At 62.4% G+C, this 15,996-nt stretch overlaps 1 protein-coding gene across 4 annotated transcripts in view; it reads right to left on the minus strand.

The window, feature by feature from the left end:
* The window catches only part of CACNB1 (calcium voltage-gated channel auxiliary subunit beta 1), a 32,056-nt gene that overhangs the window by 14,593 nt on the left and 1,467 nt on the right, over positions 1–15,996 (minus strand). For 2 of the 4 annotated variants that reach the window (XM_075123562.1, XM_075123563.1), the window contains exons 2-3: positions 10,741–10,827; positions 1,474–1,593 (exon numbers count right to left, since the gene is read on the minus strand). In XM_075123562.1, the coding sequence (XP_074979663.1) occupies positions 1,474–1,593; positions 10,741–10,827 (207 nt within the window). Of the gene's footprint in view, positions 1–1,473; positions 1,594–10,740; positions 10,828–15,056; positions 15,255–15,996 lie in introns of those variants that run through there. The other 2 variants (XM_048830472.2, XM_075123564.1) reach the window with 2 other exon arrangements.

Raw genomic sequence — 15,996 nt, forward strand, 5'->3', positions numbered from 1 at the left:
ATGGTGCCCTGGTTCTGCTCACGCACAGAGCTGCGCTAAAGGGCTGGCCCTGCCTGGGAGAGGGGCTGGCACGTCTCCCAATGGACATTACACCTCAGCTGCCAGCAGCAGAGCGAGGGGGTGCTGCGGCTGCAGAGCGTGCGAGCCCACTGCACCATGGGGGGCGGGGAGAGACAGGGGCCTCATTAGCTAATGGCTGCCGGACTGCGCAGCCAGCGAGCAGGGCCAACATCTCCCCTCTTCCCAGGGAGCCTGGCTGCGGGCAGGGGAGAGGTGTGCGCTCAGGCCAGGGAAGAGCACGAGGGGCAGCGGTGAGCACCAAGGGGCCGCCCAGGCTCAGCCTGGAACAGAGGGTCCCAGCAGGCCCTTGGGAAGCCTGATGTTCATTGTACAGAGGGGAAACTGAGGCGCGGGGAGGTGAGACGTGCCCAAGGTCAGGCAGGGAATAGAACCCTGGAGTCCTGACGCCCAAATACCAGTTGTTCTAACCACTAGTCCACACTCCCCTCCCAGAGCGGTCAACGTCACAGCCCTGATTGTGCCCAGCCCCGAGAGGGCCTCAGGAAGCGATTTGGGGACCTGGTGTCCTCCTGCGAGCTCAGACAGTGGGGTGACCCACGGGATAGCCTCCCCCAGGGCCTCTGACCAGAGGAAGAGAGCGTGCCCACCCCCCGTGTGGATATGGCTGCAGGGGTGCGTCCCTGTCACCCACCTGTGGCAGGGCGGCGGCAGTCCCTGGATGAGGTGGGGGGCCCTTCCCCCACTTGGCAGCCGGTGCTAGCTGGCTGGGAGGGGGTGTAATGGAAGGGCTGGGATGCCGCCAGCTGAGGCAGCACCAGCCGGCAGTCTCCTGGCACCAGCACTCTCCCGAGCCCAGCCCGGGTCAATGAGACGTTTCATCAAGATTAGCCAAATGAATTAGCTGATGGTGGTCCCAGGACTGCGGGATTTACGGGCGGCGCTGGGCCCGGGGCCAGCTGCAGCAAGAACAGCTAGTACATTGGGCACGGGGCGAGGGGAGGGAAGGAACAGCCAGGGTTCCCTGGCACTGGGCTCCCCCTGCAGAGCGGGGCTCTCTGGAACGGGGTGGCGACTCAGGGCATCCGCACAGCAATGCAACCTGATCCGTCACAGACGGGAAAGGGGCCAGGCCAGAAAGCTGGGGGATGAACTCCTAGCACCAGGGCAGCTTGGCGCTGGGGGTGGGGCTGAGGCGAAACTGGGAACGGAGAAGTTGAACCAACCCCCCCCCCACGCTGGCTTAGCAGGTGGGAAGGCAAAGTGCCAGCCACAAGCTGCTGGACAGCCCGTGTTTCCCTGCGTAGCCCCCCAGCCTCTCGATCAGCGTCCACCCTGTGGGCTGGGTACAGAAAGGGACCCGTAGTCCCTGCAGCCTGCACAAGAGGATTCAGAGACAGAACGGGAGTGAAGGAACCTCCCCACCCACCCCCAAGCACAAGCCCTGGCACCTACCTTGGCCTTCTCCAGCTGCGCCAGGGCCTGGCGCTCAGCCTCCTTGCGCAGCGCCTCGCGATCCTCCTCCAGAGACACATCTGAGTCCGAGGGGCGGCTGGTGTAGGAATCCGCGGAGCCCTGGAGGAGCAAGCACCCACATCAGAGGCGGGTGGGCTTTGCAGCCTCCCCCGTGGAGGCAGAGCCTTGGCCACACAGCCGAGTGAGTCCATTTAGAGCAGCAGGAGATACCCAGGGGGGTGCTGTCACCTCCCCATGCACTGATCACCCTGTGAAACCGCGGGGACAGGGGCTGGCCAGGCAGCCTGGCATTGGGCCCAGCTGCCCGCCACGCTAGAGGCGGTTGGATGTCATTCATTATGGACCCATCACCGTGGCCTCTGGGCACTTTAGAAACAAACCATTGACCAGCACAGCCCATCCCGGGCTGTAACAACCCCCGCCTCTGGCGCACGGGGTAAAACCTCCACGGTGTGAGCTAGAGAGACGAGCCCCTAAGGGACCTTAGGCCCCTGCAGGGCACAGGGGTTTGTAGGACTCTGGGGCTCTGCCAGCTCTGGAAGGGGAGAGGGGTCCAATGTAGTGGCTATGGTGCAGGAGTCAGGACTCCTGGGTTCCATTCCAGGCCCTGCCGCTGACTCTCTGTGCCTCGGTTCCCCCTAGTGCGGCGAGGGTTAAACTGAGTGGCAGGGAACAAGGTGCAGCTGTTCTCACCGCTCTGGGATGGAACGTGATAGCGGGGATGGGACAGGGCAGTGCCAGGCTGGGGGGGTGGCATCAGACCACATGAAAGCACCAGCACTGGCAAGAGAAACAGGGCCACAGGCGGGGAGGGGGGGCACCTAGAAACAGACAGTCCCCCTGGGGTGAGGGGCCTGGAAACCCACATCCTTAATGGGGAGCAGCCTGTGAGCGAGAGGAAATGGAGCAGGGGCAGGAGAACCAACAAGGAGTGGGGTGGTGAGTGAGACTTAGGGGCCTGATCTTGTCTGATCCAGTGGGGCTACGATCCCTGGCCTGTCCCACATCCCCAGCATGTGCCGCTTACCCGCAGGCTGAGGCCTGCTAACGAAGCAGTCAAAGTGCTCTGCCCCCACCCGGCACCTCTGCTTCGGGGGTTCCGATGCTGGTGGGGAAACTGAGGCACCAATCTTGGCAGTGAACTCAGGGAAGGGAGGAGGCAAAGAGTCCACATGGGGATGGGAGGCATCTGTCTTCTGTGGGGGCAGGCCCCTGCATTCTGGTGGACCCTGACGCACGTCCCCCTGGGGATCAGTGCAGAGGAGACAGGACAGTGTGCAGGCTCTCGGCCCTGCCTGTGACGAATGGAGCTTCCTAGTCACCGGAGAGCCCTGGCAGGGCAGTGAACGCGGGAGCAAGAGCCCAGAGAGAAGGCGAGGGCTCCGGGTGGCATCAGTGCAAGGCGTCCCAGCTGCTGCATGGGGCATTGGGCTTGGCGCTGCCCCAGCCTCGCCTAGTCATACTAATAGAGCGTGGGCACTGGGCTCAGGGGCCGGGTTTGTTCAGGAATTCGGGGCATCCAAGGAAGGGGGGTTAACTGTGAAGGGCAGTTTAGAGAGGCCTCCTGCACTGTTCTCCTAACTCCCCTCAATCTCGACCCGCAGCTGCCCCACTGTGCCAATTCCTGCCCCCCAGGTCTGCCAAGGCCCTGAATCCTGACCCAGCTCCCCGCAGAGCAGAGACTGCCTGCTAATGACCCTGCATCACCAAATGGGTTGGTATCAGGATCCTAGGGGAAGGGGAGGACTAGCAAACTCATTTCCCTGACTGGCTTGGGGACTCCGTGTTCTCTTGGGGTCCCTCCCCTTCCAGTCCTGCAGCGGGGTTCCCAGCTCGCTTCCAAGTCTCCGGGCCCCGGGGACAGAGATGGCAGCCCTCAGCTGCCTCTGCCCGGGCCCCAGAAACATCAGCGCTAATTAGTCAGCTCTCATCCCACACAGTGAGTTCATCTACCTCCCCGGCTGTGTCAGGAATGTGGGGAGCAGCATCCCATGGCTGGCAGCTCAGAGGGGATCGGGGAACTGATGGGGGTTCCCCTTCAATCACAGGCTCTGCACTCAACTGTTCGGGATCTAAATCAAACCTGCTGCTTTCTCCGCAATCCCAATAACTGAACGACCCCAAGGGGCCAGGAGCTGAGGGCAGGGGGCTATGCTCAGGCCAACCAGAGGGACTGCTGCAGAGCCCCACAGAGCATCCCCCCTCTCCCAAACCGTGCCAGCCTCCTCTCAGGGCCGTTCCAGGTGCCCTTCGGTCCCAGCTGGGTTTAAACACACCAGCAGGTTTCACTGGATCAAACACAGAGGCATCCTCTGAGGAGCCCCCCCAGAGGGAGGCAGCGTGGAGCAGGGGGGACCCCTGCTGAGGGGGGCAGCCTGTGCTGTGTGAGGATGGATGGATCTTTGCAAGCCTGGGCTAACCTCAGTCAGGAGTGGAGATGATTCAGCTGGAGCCGGCTGGAGGGGGGACCACCTCCCCGCAGAGACATGCAAACCCTCCCCCTTCCGGTCTCCCCTTTTTGGCCCCCGACTCTGGCCAGGCAGCTCACCCAGACAGACGGGGTTCGAAGCCAAGGTAGCAGCGTACTCACCTCCTCCGAGTCGTCCAGCCAATACAGATACATCCCGGCCGTGAGCGGGGGGCGCACAGGGGAGGGGGGCAGCCCGGCTGGGAGGGGGGACCCCAGGCAGAGGGGCGGAGGGCTTCGGGAGACGAGGCCAGCAGGCAAGGAGGGGAAGCCACAATGCAGTTTTGCTGAGTATCAAGGGCTTCAGGGGTGGGCATCAGCACCCCAGGGTGGGCTGGGTGGGAGGCCCTCGGGGTGATCTCGCAGAGGTACCATCCGCCCTGGCTCAGGGCTGGGGGAGGCAAGCTCATGAGGCACGGCTGCCCGGCTTCCCCTGCCTCGGACCAGAGCGGAGAGACAGGCAGCCAGGAGCGGATGACGTGGGGCTTGGACGCAATTGGCTCAGTGACCGAGCAAGTGTCAGATATGAGTGCAGCCGGCATGTGGCCCAGCTGGGTACGTGTGCGGGGGGTCGCCAGCCCTTTCAGAATGAAGACGCTGTTCTGAAGCCCTGCAAAGTGGAACAGGGGGTGCTTGGGGGGCTGGGAGGGAGCCCTGCCCCGGGGGGGAGGGGAACAACCCACCCAGCTGAGAGGGATTTCTGGGCACATGGGGGTTTAAGCGAGCAGCTAGTGGGATGTACCACGGAGCAAAGGCATTGGATCGGGGGCCAGGGATGGCACTTAGCCCTGGTTGTGCCATTGGGTGCTGTGCTTGGGGCCAAGACAAATGGGAACGGGGGAGAGGGGGAGGGAGAACTGTCTGGATCCAGACTTCCCCAGCGGCCCTTATTTGCTTCTCCAGCCCCTCGACCCAGAGTATTCGAGCACCTGCCACATGCTAATGAACTCCAAGAGGTGAGTCAGGATCCAGTGGGGGAAACTGAGGCACAGAGCACCTCCCCCACAGGACCAGATTTCCAAGTGCATAGCCCTATGGAAAATCCTCCCCCAGCATGGGTGCTGCACCCTGAAAATTCAGGCCCAAGGTCCCGCAGAGATTCAGCGGCAGAGCCGGAATTCGAACGTAGATCTCCTGAGGCCTAGACCCCCAACCCTTCCTTTCCTGGCTCCCAGCCCTCCAAGAACTTCCCCCTCGCCCCACTAATTCCTTTGTAAATGTGAAGCCGGCACACAGTCTGTTGCTGGTCTGGGACCAGAGAACCCCCTCAGAGAAGAAACACAGAGATCAGCACAAATTCATGGGGGCGGGAGGGGTCACGGATACCTTGACAGCACAGGATTCCCAACGTGTTTCACAAGCTCTCTGGAAGCCCTGCCACCCCACCGCCATGCAGCCACCTCGGAGTGGAACGAGGCAGCTGTTTAACAGCGCTCAGCAACAAACAGGCAACGGGGGAGTCTGAACCCCCCCATGTGTGGTCAGGAACTAGGTTTTACATCTCCAGAGACAGCCCCTCGAACAGCAAAGCGCCCCCTAGCGCCCAGCTGGAACTGGGGTCAGCCCTGATTCCATGGGCAGGATGGCTCCTACTAAGCCCCTCACCCGGAGCATGGCGCCACCCTGGGGTGTTGGGGTCAGCACTGACCCAGAAGGGAGAGCGCCCCGTCGCCTCTCACTCCCTGATGCCCAAGTTAACCATTTCTCAACCCATTGGGAGGAGGGACAACTCCAGCCTGCTCCCTACAACCAGGAATCCCCCCCAGTGCCTCCCCCTACCATGGCGCATCCTGCTCCTCCCCCGCCCGGAGCCTCAGCCCCCAACCTCCCAGAAGAAACACCCCCACCAGACCCTTGGCTCCGGGGTGGGGTGGGGGGTTCTCTGTACTGAGATCATGGATGGACAGGAATGTGGAGGGGAGGGCAGAGGGGCATCTGGGGGGAGAGTGGGGCAGAGGGGTTATGGAGAATTCTGGGTGGGAAAGAAGCAGGGGGTGGGGGGGCATGGGCTGAGGTGGAAGCGAGGCTCTTGGGGGGGGGCTGTGAATGGAGCGAGGAGGAAGCAGGGGGTAGAAGAAGGTTGCGGGGGTGGCAGAAGCAGGGGGTGCAGGAGGGAGGGATTGTGGAGGGGTGCAGGAACCCCTGCCAGCTCAGCTGGCCTTGGAACCACTGTGATTGGGGCTGGCTGGGTGCTACATGGGTGGCCCCATACTGAGGGGGGTCCCAAGTGTTTGCGGGGGGCACAAGGGAAGGGATGAAGGGCAGCGAGCCTGCCAGAGAGCGTCAGGGTTGGGGAGCAGCCAGGGGGACCCCAGGCCCCCGGAGAGAGTGAGAGCTGTCAAGGGCTGGGGTGGGGGGACGCTCACCAAGATGGGCCGGTGCCCTTTGCTGGCCGTCTCCATGCTGCCGGCGCTGGCTGGGCCTGGGCGCGAGTGGGCAGCACGGAGGGGGGGCTCTGCTGGGCTGCCGGGGCTCATGTTTCACCAACAGTGCAACATTCGCAACCTGCCAGGGTATATTTAGCCCAGTGCAAGGGGCGGGCGAGAGAGGGGGGCTGGCCTGAGCCAAGGGTCAGCCTCGGGTATAGCCACCCTGGGCACACACTCTCTGCTCACAAGCGATCTCAGGGGGTCCGGAGGGGACTGAAAACAGCCAGGCACCCCCACCCGCGTGCTGGTGCCCCTCTGCCCCCTGCTATTCCAGGCCCCCCAGCTGTGCCGATGCCCCTCCATCCTGACCCACAGTCCTCCCCCTGCTACCCCAAAACTAGCCCACTCCTCACAGCAGACCCCGGCTGGAGAGTCAGGGGCACGCTGCGTAGTCCCGGGGGCGCAGACGCTCACTGCAGGGAGCACATGCAGAGCATGCCTCTCGTGAGGTGCGTGGGGGGAAGCTGTCAAAGGGCCAAGGTTCCTCCTGATCCTTGCAGACCCCTGTCTGAGGCCGAAGCACTGAGCAGGGCTCTGGGGCTGCTTTCTGATCCGGGTCAAATTCTGGGATGGGTTAAGGCTAAATGGGGTCTGTAACCCGCATATTTTGGGCCAATTCAGCAGCCCCTTCCTCCCAGCCCAGCCCCCCCCCCCCCCCCCGCCCATCTCCCGCTCCCTGATCTTCCTGCCAAAGCAGCCCCCAGCTGAGCTATATGTTGCCCCCCAACTGTACCAGCTCCCTCTGGCACCTCTGAGTTCAGGGATCCTGCCCTTGATCCCCTCAGCTGCAGGACCTGGGTGTCCTGGCTCCCCGACAATGGCCTGGACCGACCTCAGCCCCGAGGAAAAGCCGGAAGAGGGGAGAAGGTGGGTTTGCAGAGCACAGCTCTGTACCCCCTATTCACAGCCCATGCCAGCAGAGGGCAGCACAGCGCCAGGTTCGACTGCCCGGCAGACACGCACACACTTTGGGGGGAGGGGGGGCTGGGAACCCCCCCCCAATTAACACTGCTGGGGGGAGATCAGATACGAATGACCCAACTGCTAACACCCAAATAGAGCTAGACCCTGCCCCGGGCCCCCGCAGTCCCTGCACCCAATTCCCAGCCTCCCCACAAAGTGCGAGCTTCCGGGGACCCTGGTTCCACATTCTTTGGGGGCCCCATAAGGTACCAGCCTCTCTCGCCCCCATCCAAACCTCAGCTGACCTTGGAGCAAGGTGCTGACCCCATTCCAGCCTCCGTCCCATCACCCTCCACGCTTACTAGCCTCCAGAAGCTACTGTGTTATTGCCAGCCAGGTCCAGCCCCCCAACGCAGGGAGCTGTCAGTGGGCAGCCCCACAGCCAGCAGGGAGTTCTCCCTCCTCATCGGGTTGGGCTTGTTCCTGGGTGGGGCAGGCAGCTGAGAACCCACCCCACTACCATGAGTGAGCCCACGCTGCCCTCTGCCGGGCAAGGCTAGGAAGGGCTCTCCGAAAGGACCTGCACCCCCAGGACCCCAAGATGTGGGAATCAGGCTGAGATTCATCCCATCAGATATTCCTAGGTATGTAGCCCCTGGATTCACCCTCATGGCCTCCCTGGCTGGGGCTATAACGTACCACCGGAGGCTGTTTCTCTGAAGCGGGGCTCAACCTCTGAGCTGGAGATCCCCCCCGCCCCTTCCCACCTCTATTCCAGATCTATCCCCCACCCCCTTCACAGGCGACCTGAGCCGCCCCAGGCAGCCACTCAGCCCACCCTCCACCAGCCCTCCCAGCCTCACTGCGGGGGCTCACGCATGATAGCACCACAGAGAACGGGCCCACTCAGTTCTGCGGTGTTTGAGAAGCGCCTCCATTGGGTTTTGGCCGGTTCGGATCCAGGATCCAGGGGCGATGGGTACTGGGTCGGTCTCTTTGGGTGGAAGGTTCCGCTTTCGGCCCACTGCCAGGCGGAGAGCCCTCCCTCGGGCGGATGGAGGGTTCAGGGCCTTTCGGGAGCCCGTGAATGAGCCCAGGGCACAGGGAAAATCCCGCTAGCCCAGGTGCGTGTCCCCCGGGCCCCAGGTCTGTGACCCCAGCAGCCTCATCATCGCCCCAGGGGGCAGCAGGGAAATGGCCAGGCCCAGAGCTTTCCCTAGGGCACCTCTCCAGCCTTCTCCCTCTCGCTCTGGAGGGTGGAAATACAAGGCAAGCTGGCCCTTTAAATCCTCTCTCTGCATGGGGGCCTCGCTCCAGGAACCTTCTCCAGGGTAACTGCCACCTCCAGCATCTTCCCATGTCATTGCCATGGGAACCATTCACCCCCCCCCTCTACTGGGGGGACAGGTCATAGGACCCCTCTCTCCAGCTGTTTATCCCCTTCCCCTTCACACACGGGGGGGGGGGCGCGCTGGAGGGGATTAAGCCACACCCACCCCAGCCCAGACTTCCAGCCCCCCGCCCTCCAGTGTAGGGCTCAGTCCAGTGCAAAATCTAACGTCCCAAGCACTGGGGCCTTGTCCCGTCCCCTGGGGGTGATGACCTCGCCCCCGCCTGAGATCGAGCTCCATCCAGCCCAGCCAGTGCCTTCTCTCGGAGTCTCCCCCACTGGCTGGCTCCCCATAGGGCAGAACCGGGAAAGGGGGGGGGCTGCCAGGCGATCACCCCGTTAGCTCCAGGGGCTGAAGCTTTCGATGCTGGGTCCTTGGGGACCTGCCCAGACGCAGCCGTTGGGTTCTGGTTCTAGACAGACAGGCGCCGGTTGGACCGACCACCCCACTCTCCCCCCAGTGGCCTGGCCCCGGGATGCTGCCCCCCACAAACCATCCATCTCGCGGGGACTCAGCTGTTTCATTAGTTAATGTCTATTCCAGCCCCCCCCGCCTCCCCCACAGGGGGTTGCTATGGAGACCACGCTGCTTTGCTTCCGGCTCGGAGATGTTTCTGGGCTGTTTGATGGGGGGGGACGGGGACGCAGAGTGATGGTGGCTGGAATGGGTGGGGGGAGTGACAGCAAAGGGAGTGGGGGAAGACAACGCTGCAGGATCTACCCAGCCGTCAACTCCAGTCCCACCCACGCTGCTGGATCGATAGCCAGCTCCCCTCCCTGCCCTGAAGGGGGAGGAGCGCTGGCTCTGTGCATCTTATGGATGGGGAGAAAACCAGAGCTGGTCCAGTCCTGGCCTCTGCTGGGGGTGGGGGGGCACTGTGGGGAGCCTTTGCCAGGTGTGGGGGCATTGTGGGGAACAGGGCCAGAGCGCTGGCTGGGGGAGCTCCCGGCGACTCCAGCCCTGGTCTCCCCAGCAGGGGGCGCTGCAGGGATCAGGGCAGGAGCAGAAAGAATGGGATGGGAGAAGCATCAGAAGAGTCATAGCAGAGCTGTGCTGTACAGTGGAAAGGGGGCACATTAACCCCTTCCCTCCCCTGACCCTGCCAGCTACAGCCAGCCCCCCACCCCACTCCTCCCCCAGCCAAGCACGCCCTGCCACCCCCACCCCCCCCGATGTGTGCGGGCAGCATCCCTGGCAGCGAAGGGGTTATGGCCACGCTGTGTGGGCATGGGCACGGACACAGCTCACATCAGCCCCAGGATGAAAAGAGTCCCCAGGGCTCTGATCCCAGCCCTCCTGTGACCTTTCCCCTGCTTGGGGGGGGAGGGGCAGCTTTGACTTGGGGCTCCCCCTAGATGCCCAGGTTCCTCTCCTACAGGCCTAGAGTCAGCGTACCAAAGGGGAAGGGAACCGTGCAATTCTTGCGTCCCCAACTCCATCACCCTCCAGCGGTACAAACCGGTCTTACTAAGATGCCATTTCTGCCCTTAAAGAAACACAGCAGATTAAACCGAACTGTAGATTCGGGCGGGAGGGTGGATTCTCCACTGGCCTGCAGAGGTAGGCACTGGTTTGGTCTCTGCACTGCTGAGGGTGACGCACACACCCCATTCTCTCCCATGGGCACTTGACGTTAGTTCTTTCTTGTTCCTTTCCTCACTCTGTAGCTGCTTTAGACTGAAAGGGGCCGGCCATGGCACTTGGCAGATGGAAACAGAACAGCACAAGAGCTGGGAACACGATGCTGTGGCTGTGGGCAGGGATCGAACCCAGGATCCTCAGCACTGAACCCTCAAGACCCTGTTGCTCAAGCTAAAGGAGTAACTGAGAGCAAGGAGGAGACTGTTACAGCAACTGGGGCTAGCCACTAGGGGGCGATGGGACCACCTGCCCTACGCTGCTGTATTACATCTAGTTTCAACACTCCCAGCTGCCAAATCAATGGTGCAAAGCAAGTTAAATCCCACATCTCATGGCGAGGGACCCCTGGGGCTCTGTCCCCTCTCCTGAACACGGGATGCCGAGGCTATGGGAGCTCCCACCCCGCTGTCCTTACCTGTCTGACGAAGCTGTTGGAAGTCGTGTCCGAGGAGGTGCTGCCATCAGAGCGTTTAAACCTGCTCTTCCGCTTGCTGTATTTCCCCTGGAGGAGGGAGGGACAGCCTGGTTAACGAGCATGCAGGTGCTTACAGAGGGGCGGGAGCAGACAACTGCATGGCATACCAGAAACCTGTGGAACTCCCTGCTGCGGGACATTGCTAAAGTTAATGGAGGAGTTACCCTGAAATCTGCTTTGCCACGCCTTCCATCGGAGGATCTCAAAGTACTTTACAAGCACAAATTAATTAAACTTCATTCCTCTCCTGCGAGTATCATTACCCCCACTGTACCGCTGGGGGGAAACCGAGGCACAAAAAGGGAAAATGCTTTACTCATGGCCACGCAGCAAGTCAATGGGAAAGCGGAGAGCAGAACACAGGAGCCCCACTCCAATTGAGCCTATAAAGAGTCCTATGACCACACTAGACATCCGTATGGCTGAGAATAGAGTGAGCTGCTTGAATACAGATGACAAGCCTAATGCTTCAGGGCATCAGGTCATCAGCTCGTGAGGCCAGGAAGGAATCTCTCCCCTCACGGTAGCATATCACACCACAAGGAGGCTGCCTTCCCCTGGGCCAGCGGCTGGGGACAGATGGACCCCAGGCTAAACATCCTGCTGAGATGGTCTGAGATGGTCTATTCCACTGTGAAAATCCCTCGGATCGCAGACCCTTAGGACATGTCCCCATCTAAACACCCACCTGGGCCTGGCCTAGCTATGGGATCCCCTTCCCTATGGGGCTGCTGAGTCTCCCACAAAGGAGCCAGTGACCCCCACAGGTCTCTGGCACTCACACGGCACACTGGGAGTGCAGGAGGCAGGGCTGAAGGGAGGGGTCGCCCTCCAGGGAAGCAGCTGGCTCCGAACGCCGCACAGTCACCTGATGTGGGTGCCAATCAATAGGCAGCTCCAGGGCTTTAATAGCCTCGCTGGGTTCCCAACCAATCTGGCGTCACAGCCAGGCTCTAATCACTGGGGGGGAGCTAATTGCAATGCCGGCCATGTCAGCTCACCCCGATGGAAACAGGGAGGCGCGCGCCAGTCAAGGGCAAACGGCACTGGATCGGGGTGGGCCTTTATTGCAGCCGCTGCCGGGGCCCCCCATATTGCTCTGGGGAGGAATCAAGAACTGTGGGGGGGGACCCCACCCCCCTACCCCACAGACAGCAGCATGTTTATAGGGTAACCATCGATCACATGGCATATTCGGGGGGGGGGGGGGGCAGGACCTAAATGCTCAGCTAGCTGAAGGGGAAACCAAGGAACAGAAGAGGGAAGTGGCTTGCCCATCAGAGGCCCCTGTGGGGAAGACAGCCTGGGAGCAGCTTTACTGCCCCGTGTCGATGGGCGGGGTGAGGCGTCTGCCCACCTGTCCCCATGGGCGCTGCAGGGCTGGGGCCGAGCTCCGGACAGATGTACAGGGGGTGGGGGCCTGAGCTGTGTTCTCCAGTGAGATCCGGAGAGCTCCCCCTGTGCCCAGGTAATGGTGGGGCTCAGTCTGCGTGCAGAGGTGTGGGGTGTTTAACACATCACACCCACTGGGCCTAGCAAAGGCAACTGATTCAGCATGGAGCAGCTCTCGGGCCATCCTCAGGGGCCTCGGATTGAATCAGCCAGTTGGTCGTCAGGGAGAGGGGGGGAGAGAGAGGATGTGGGGCTGATTGGATTTGCAGCCAGTCTGTGCCCCCTCAACTCTCTCCCTGCCCCACAACCAGGGTGGGGGCAGTGTGGGCTCCAGAGATCATCCTGCTGCTGCCCAGAGCAGTCCCCTCTGTGCCAGGGGCGGGGTGGGATCCACAGGGGCAGAGGCTGAGCCCAGGGAAGGGGTTCCAGTCCCAGGCTTATGGACCCTCCAGGGGAGGCCCCCAGCTGCCAAAGAGATGAAGGGGGTGGGGCTGCGATCCACACACACACCCCTACCCTGTGCATGGAGCTGTACACACACCCCTACCTCCATGCAACAAGCTGTACAAACACACACCACCTCTGTGCAATGAGAGCTGTGTACACCCACACACACCCTTATCTCCGTGCAACGAGCTGTGTACACACACACACACACAACCTACTATACACACGCCCACCCCCACACAATCAGAGCTTACTACAGACTCGATTTACTACACACACACACACTCCAAACACCTCCCTAGTGACACATGCGCTCACCTCCACTCCTCCCCCTCGTGCACAGGCTCTGGTGCTCTCCTTCCTCCCACCCACGCAGGCCCCAGCAGCCATGCAAACGTACACACAACACACCTGCTGCTACTGAGTCATCCCATGACCTAGCGGCTCCTCTTCCAACAGAGCCTGGCAAAGGCTCCAAATACCCGGCTGGTGGCAAAGACTTAGACAGAAGGAGCTAGCAGCTGGGAGCTTCCCTACAGCCCGCGCTCCTGCACCATCCTCTACAGCACCTCCTGCTGGGAGAGGCTGGGGTTGGAGTAGCCAAGATTTCCACCCCACCCGCAGCCAGTGCTCCCTACAGAAGGTCAATTGCTGCTGGACCCTTCTGCTGCTGTCCTTGAGGTCCCAGTCTTGCTTCCCTCCATCCCGATGCGGGCAGGGTCATCACAGCCCGGGGGCGTCAGTCCTTTTCCAACCGGTTCTTCCCAAAGCTCCCAGTGAGTGTGAGGCCTTTCTGCACAGGGCAAGCGGTCAGGACACGTTGGGGCAGGTCTCGGAATGAGCCAGGCGCATCCCAGAGGGACAGCTGGGCCCAGTTGCTGCCCAACCCACAGACACGTGGTCTCTGAGCAGGGCAGGAGTTGGTATTTTTAGGATTCTTCCCCACCCCCATCTTTCCAATCAGGGCCCCTCCCCCGTCACATTCACTGTGCCTCCATGGGCGGCTGGGATCCCCCATCCAGAGGGCTGGTGCAGGGCATAATTTGTAACGAAAGAGGTACCGATACTGCAAGCTCGGAGGTGCTGGGGCTACAACCTGCCAAGCCTAGAGGGGTCCGGGCTCAGCCCTGGCACAAATTAAGCACTGGGTTGGTGGCTCTCCAGGTGGGGAAGGGTTAATCATGGCCATTTACAGAGCCAGATCCTAAGCTGGTGGAGGCTGGTTCGGTGTTTCCCAGCCCTGTGTTGAGGGCCTGGCACTGCCAGGGTGTCTGGGTGCTACCGGGAGCCTCTCCCCACTTGCTTCTCCAAATCGCCTGGTGCTGGGGGACAAAGGGGCTGCGTGTAGACAACACCCAGCAACGTGATTGGGAGGATGTGCTGAGCTGGGTCAGACCAGTGGGTCCATCTTGCCACTGCTATCCTGTCCCCCTCCCCACCCCGCTCACTAGCCCTGACCAACAGGTCCAACCTGCCACTGGGATCCCCACCTGAGTACATCAGAGCAATGGCCCATCTGTGCTGGCATCCCCGCCTCCTGCTACATTGGCTCACGGCCTGTTTCCAGCAGAGGCAAAGTCCCCTGGTACCAACTGGCAAGGGGATGGGGCGGGAAAGGGGTGTGGTGACTCCGGAGAGGGTTTCCCAAATTATCCTGTATGTTCCAAAGTTTCCCGGAGCGACACCTGCCCTTCGCTAGCTGCCGTTCATGGCAGCAGCCCAGGGCACCCTACGCAGCGGGACTGATCCAGCCCCACAAACCCCTCGGGATCATTCCCCACATTTCCAGCTGGGGAGACTAAGGTGACACAGCAAACGAACAGCAGGGCGGGGACTAGAACCCAGGTGCCCGGACGCCCCGTCCCCTGCCTGCTCTAACTAGGAGACCGCACTCTTCCAGCTCCGGGGGAGGCACCCCTAGGACCCCCACTCCCATCTCCTCTCGGCTAGCTTTGGCACCCATTGCAAAGTTTGGGGGTCGCCTCCCTTGTGATCTCTGGGCATGCGGGGGACACCTGCAGGATGTAGGGCATGGGGTGGGGGGACCCCGCTTGGCCTGGCTGGGGCAGGAGGAGCCCGGTGGGGCCAACAGGGCTTTTGTGCTAAGGCTGAAAGCCGAGGGCAGCTGGGAAGGGCTGATCCCCGGGGAGGGGAGGGCGGAAAGCCGCAGCCAGGCTGAGATTCCTCCAATCCCCCCACATCGGTTCGAATCCCCCCCCCCAGCAAGACTCACCCCGACCCCGGGAAAAGCAGAGACCAGTGAGTCATTGGCCGGCTCCACCCGCCCTCCGGTTCCGATCGGGTCCAGTCCCACCCCCGCTATTTCTGGCTACAAAGCTCCCCCCCCCAGGCTGCGGGAGACGCCCCCCCAGCGGCGGTGGCGGGGGGGGTGTTATCCCCCCCTCCCGCGGTCCCACCTGGAGGCCGGGGTTGTCGAACACGTCCATCTGGATCTCCTGGGTCGAGCTGCGGGGTGTCCGGGCCATGCCGCCCTCCCGAACCATCGGGCTCCCGGCGTCTCGGCCTGGCTCGCACCGGACTCGTGTCCCAAGCCAGCCCCGGCGGAGGAGGAGCCCGGGGCGGGGGCGCGTGTGGGGGCGGCCGCCGGCCGGCCCCTCCCGGCGGCCACACAATGCGCAGGCGGGGCGGGCGGAAAGGGGGGGGGGCGCGGCGAGGTTCGGGGGCTCGCCGGCCCCCGGGGGGGGGGTGGTCCAAGCGCCCCCCTCCCCCAGCAGAGGGGCTGAGCGATGGGAGGGGCTGGAGAAGGGAGCGCCCAGGAGGCTGGAAGGAGAGACAACCCCCCCACCCATCCAACCAGCCCCTATACAGCCAGGAGACCCCCCCACACACCCCGATTCCCATCTCCCCCTACTGAGGGGCCTGGCTGCCCAGCAGTGCCGGGGGGGGGGGGGCAGATGACAGGGAAGGTCAGCCCTGGAGTGGGGACTCCCAGGGGGTGAAGGACTGGCTGGGGGGTGGCCTTATGCCTCCCTGCCCCCACACAAAGCCCCCTGAGTCCAGGGCGATGGCTGGGCGGGGGGCTCCAGTGATCAGTCCCCTCCCTGTTGCCCAGATGGCTCTAGCTTGCTCTGGGGGGTTGAGGACACCACTGCCCTATGACTCCCCCAGGTCCTGCTCAGATATGGCCATGGGTATTTTACTGCCCTGCTGGGCAGCTATTCCAGACCCACAAAGGGCTGGGATTCCTTGTCCCTGCCCCTAGTAGGCAGTGTGCCTAGGGGGGGCTCTTGACATATCATTCCAACCCACACCCCAGCTGGAGAGCATGTAGTAACCTGGTGTGGCTTGAGAGAGATCTCTGGGCACCAAGGCGGAGATCCCCCGCTGGGCCGGATT

This window comes from Caretta caretta, chromosome 27 (genome assembly GCF_965140235.1).
Source record: "Caretta caretta isolate rCarCar2 chromosome 27, rCarCar1.hap1, whole genome shotgun sequence".
Taxonomy (NCBI): domain Eukaryota; kingdom Metazoa; phylum Chordata; order Testudines; family Cheloniidae; genus Caretta; species Caretta caretta.